At 46.5% G+C, this 3,488-nt stretch overlaps 1 protein-coding gene across 1 annotated transcript in view; it reads right to left on the bottom strand.

Annotated features, from left to right (window-relative positions):
• The window catches only part of Npas2 (neuronal PAS domain protein 2), a 186,131-nt gene that overhangs the window by 54,901 nt on the left and 127,742 nt on the right, over nucleotides 1-3,488 (bottom strand). Inside the window, exons 6-7 of the mRNA XM_005359963.3 lie at nucleotides 1,273-1,393; nucleotides 160-273 (exon numbers count right to left, since the gene is read on the bottom strand). Coding sequence (XP_005360020.1) covers nucleotides 160-273; nucleotides 1,273-1,393 — 235 coding nt within the window. The remainder of the gene's footprint in view (nucleotides 1-159; nucleotides 274-1,272; nucleotides 1,394-3,488) is intronic.

The raw sequence follows: 3,488 nt of genomic DNA, 5'->3' as shown, positions 1-3,488 counted from the left end.
ACACACACACACACACACACACACACACACACACACACACACACACGGTCCTGGGGACAGGAAAACCCAAATGCAGACATGAAATAATTCTTAGGACCTCCTGTGCATGTTTTGCACGATGAAAGACACCGTTGAAAGGATAGGACAATTAAAGCTTACCATTGTTGTAAGAGCGAAAATTTCCTACAAATTTTATGTATTCATAAGTTGGAAATTCCTTTGGGTTCAAGCTGCCTCTGAGAAGGTGGCAATAAAACTCTAAATCGTTGTCAGCTGGGCCGTTAAAGGGAGGAGAGAGAAAGGGAGAGGAAAGGTTACACAGACGCCCAGCCTAAACAAGTCGTGCCTTCATGATCTACGCCACGCGTGGCTTGCGTGGATTTCTTCCTATCACGGACTGTCGGATCTGGCTTCTAACCCTGGAAGCTACGGGCCTGTCTCTCCATAGCTCATCCATATTCCATATTCTATACTTGGACCCAATTAGTCAATTTGCTCACAGATGTCTGTGGTTGGTTGTGTCGGCATCGATTAGTTCTGGTTGTTTTCACATGCCGTACTAAAATAAAGCTGCTCGTATAGAGCCACTCTCTTTAATTTAATCTTTCCTTGCTTTGCTTTGAAGGGAAATCAGATGTACGACAGGACCAATTATGCACGGAAATGGACTGGGGCCTGAGCAAATGCAAGCATCTTTGCTACCGCCTGCAATTGCGTATGCTTCGTTAAGCGGCGCGTGGTAAGCAGGCACCGAGGCCCGCCTTCTAGCTGGGTTGCCAAATATTTTGATATAAATCTCAAACTCCCATGAAACTGCACATGTATATAAATAACCAGATGACAGCCCCAGGAGGACAGACTATGGATTTCCGGTCTGATTATTTAATTAGCGGTTGATTATTTCGCTACCACAGAAACTTTACATTTTGGTATTTCCTAAAAGCAGCAGGCTGCTCGCTGACTTTTGCCCTATTAATTACCCCCGTGTGAAAAGGCATCTCGTGTCATACATGCAAAACATGTTATCCTTATGAGGCCGTACTTGCAACTTTTCCACATAAAAGCTAAAATGTCTTACATTCTCCAAGTTCCAGTTTTAGCTTCCCCTTAAAATATACCTCAAGGGATCTTGGAGATGTTCTGAGTCACAAGGAAAATTATTCTTAAAATTAGTCCTCCCCTCTTAATTCATTCTGACCTCCTTTCACGAGCTAGAGCTAATTCTAATTCTTGTCTTGAGATCCAATAACAGCACCAGGAAGGTGAACTTACATTTCAGGAATTCTGGGGAGGGGGAATCCGTCACAAGCATATGGGAGGAAAGCATTTTATAAACTTCAGAATGTTCTTGTTCTGGAAGGAAATTTAACAAGTTCTGATCCATGACATCCGACTGCAAGAGAAAATAAAGAGAAAAGGCATACGCTCGACCTAATGAACGCCAGAGGGGGCAGAGCCCCAGAGTTCTTGGAAGCTCAGCACCGATGTAGAGATGAAAACTTGGGGGCCACATGGTCTGTGAAGACTCTCCATGAACCACCCCTCCTGTGTTCTGGGGAACTGCCACGTGAAAGCTTTTACAGGGGTTGGGACCACAGCTCGACGAGAGAGCGCTTGCTTAGAGAACATGAGACCCTGGACTTAGTCAGCTGCAAATATATAGATTACAAGGTAAAAGTTTTAGGACATCTATTTATGACTCTCTCCGTATCTCAGGGGACTTTGTAGAAGAGGGGGTGGAAGGAACGGAAGAGCCAGTGGATGGGGGGGACTATCTTCTGGACATGTATGGCTGCTGGGCTCGAGAATTCACAATGGCTGTGGGCATCTTCCCAAGACCTGCACAAGATACTGGCCCCCATCACCATTCCATCACAGACTGCAGAGAGTCAGGGGCAGGGGTTCCTGAGCTATTGGCAATTAATGGTTTCTGGGAAAGGGGGAGTCATTTAAGTAACCACCGGCAACTTGCCCATGATCTTGTAAATAACACCTCCCCTCCCCATGTACGAACATGTACACGAGTAGGCAACGCTCCATAAACACACTGGGTCGTACCAAAGCAAAACAAAGTCTTGAGAGTAGGAAGGGGCACATTGGTTAGAAGAGAGGGCCCGAGGGGAGCGGGAGGGAGATGAGAGAGGAGGGTGATGAGAGATGAGAATGATTATAACACATTATGTATGAAGTTGTCAAAGAATAAAAGCATTAAAGGCTTTTTTAGATGCTCTCCAGTGCCGTCAGGAGATTACTGAAGGATCTCCTGTGGAATCCATGGTATAGCTTTTTCACAGAACCTGGGCTCCGGTCATCTCTAACAACCTCACAGTGCCTGAGGCAACGTGAATGCCCTGCTCGGAGTTGTATCCTTTAGAGACTAACGACACGGAAAAGGGGTCTGCGTATGGTTAGGGCGGGCAGTTTTGTCTCAAGGGTTTCCAACCTGCAGCTGGTTCGGTCTGTTGGTCAGGAGGATTCTGCACTCGCTCACAAGCCTGTGTGTGCACTTGCTCACACGGATATGTGCACACTCGCTCACATTCATATATGCTGCTGTCTGTGGCTTAAAGAGAAACCAAGTGTCAAGTCTGACACGTGTACAAAGAACCACGCTCCTTCCTGCCTTGGAGAGCCCTGTTTGCCTAGACTCCTGCCTTCGGTGAGGATGATGGGAGCCCTGGGGAGAGGTCAATCACTCATAAACAACCATAAAGAGAATGCGGAGTTCCCTGGAGCTTTATAAAGCTCAGCTAAAAGCTACTGTCTATTTTTCATAGGCCCCTAATTCATAGAGTTGGATTTTGTTCCCCTGAGTGCCCAGACAGTGGGAATACAAAATGAATACTGCATACGGTCCAGGTCCAACTATGTCCTACAGAACTGCCAGTGGAGTGAACGGAAGTGGATATGGCCTTGATCTGTGACAGAAGGCACCAGCCCACACAGATGCTGAATTCTTGGGAGGTGGCCAGTGTGACTGAGGTACAATGGTTTGGCTAGAGGTGTGTGACAAGGAGCTCACAGTGAAGAGAGGAGACCCGCATGGCTCACCCTCCTCCTCATTTTCCCCTAGTAGATACGCCCAGTCATGTGGCTTTAATACCACCTGTATGGGGCTTAGCTCGAATCTTCACCAACTTCACGTACACAGACCCAACCTTCCATCAATCACTCAGATTCCCCAGGACCATAGAGTCATAGGTAATCCATGTCATCTTAATTCTTCCCTGTCCTCTCTGCATCTAGGGGTCTCATCTCTACAGATGGTACTACTAATTGGTCACCAGGTCACCTGGTGCATCACCCATGAAAGAGGCGTTCAGACATCCTTACACCTTCATTGTCACACCCAGATAGTTCTATCTTATAGTTTTTATTCCTAGGATAAAACACCATGACCAAAAGCAATTTGGGGAAGGTCTTAGCCAGGGTTTTTTCTCTTTCTTTTCTCTCTCTCTCTCTCTCTCTCTCTCTCTCTCTCTCTCTCT

Source organism: Microtus ochrogaster, linkage group LG2, assembly GCF_000317375.1.
Source record: "Microtus ochrogaster isolate Prairie Vole_2 linkage group LG2, MicOch1.0, whole genome shotgun sequence".
NCBI classification, from domain to species: Eukaryota; Metazoa; Chordata; class Mammalia; order Rodentia; family Cricetidae; genus Microtus; species Microtus ochrogaster.
Note: the sequence above shows the minus strand (reverse complement) of the source record. Positions and strands in the feature narration are given on the sequence as shown.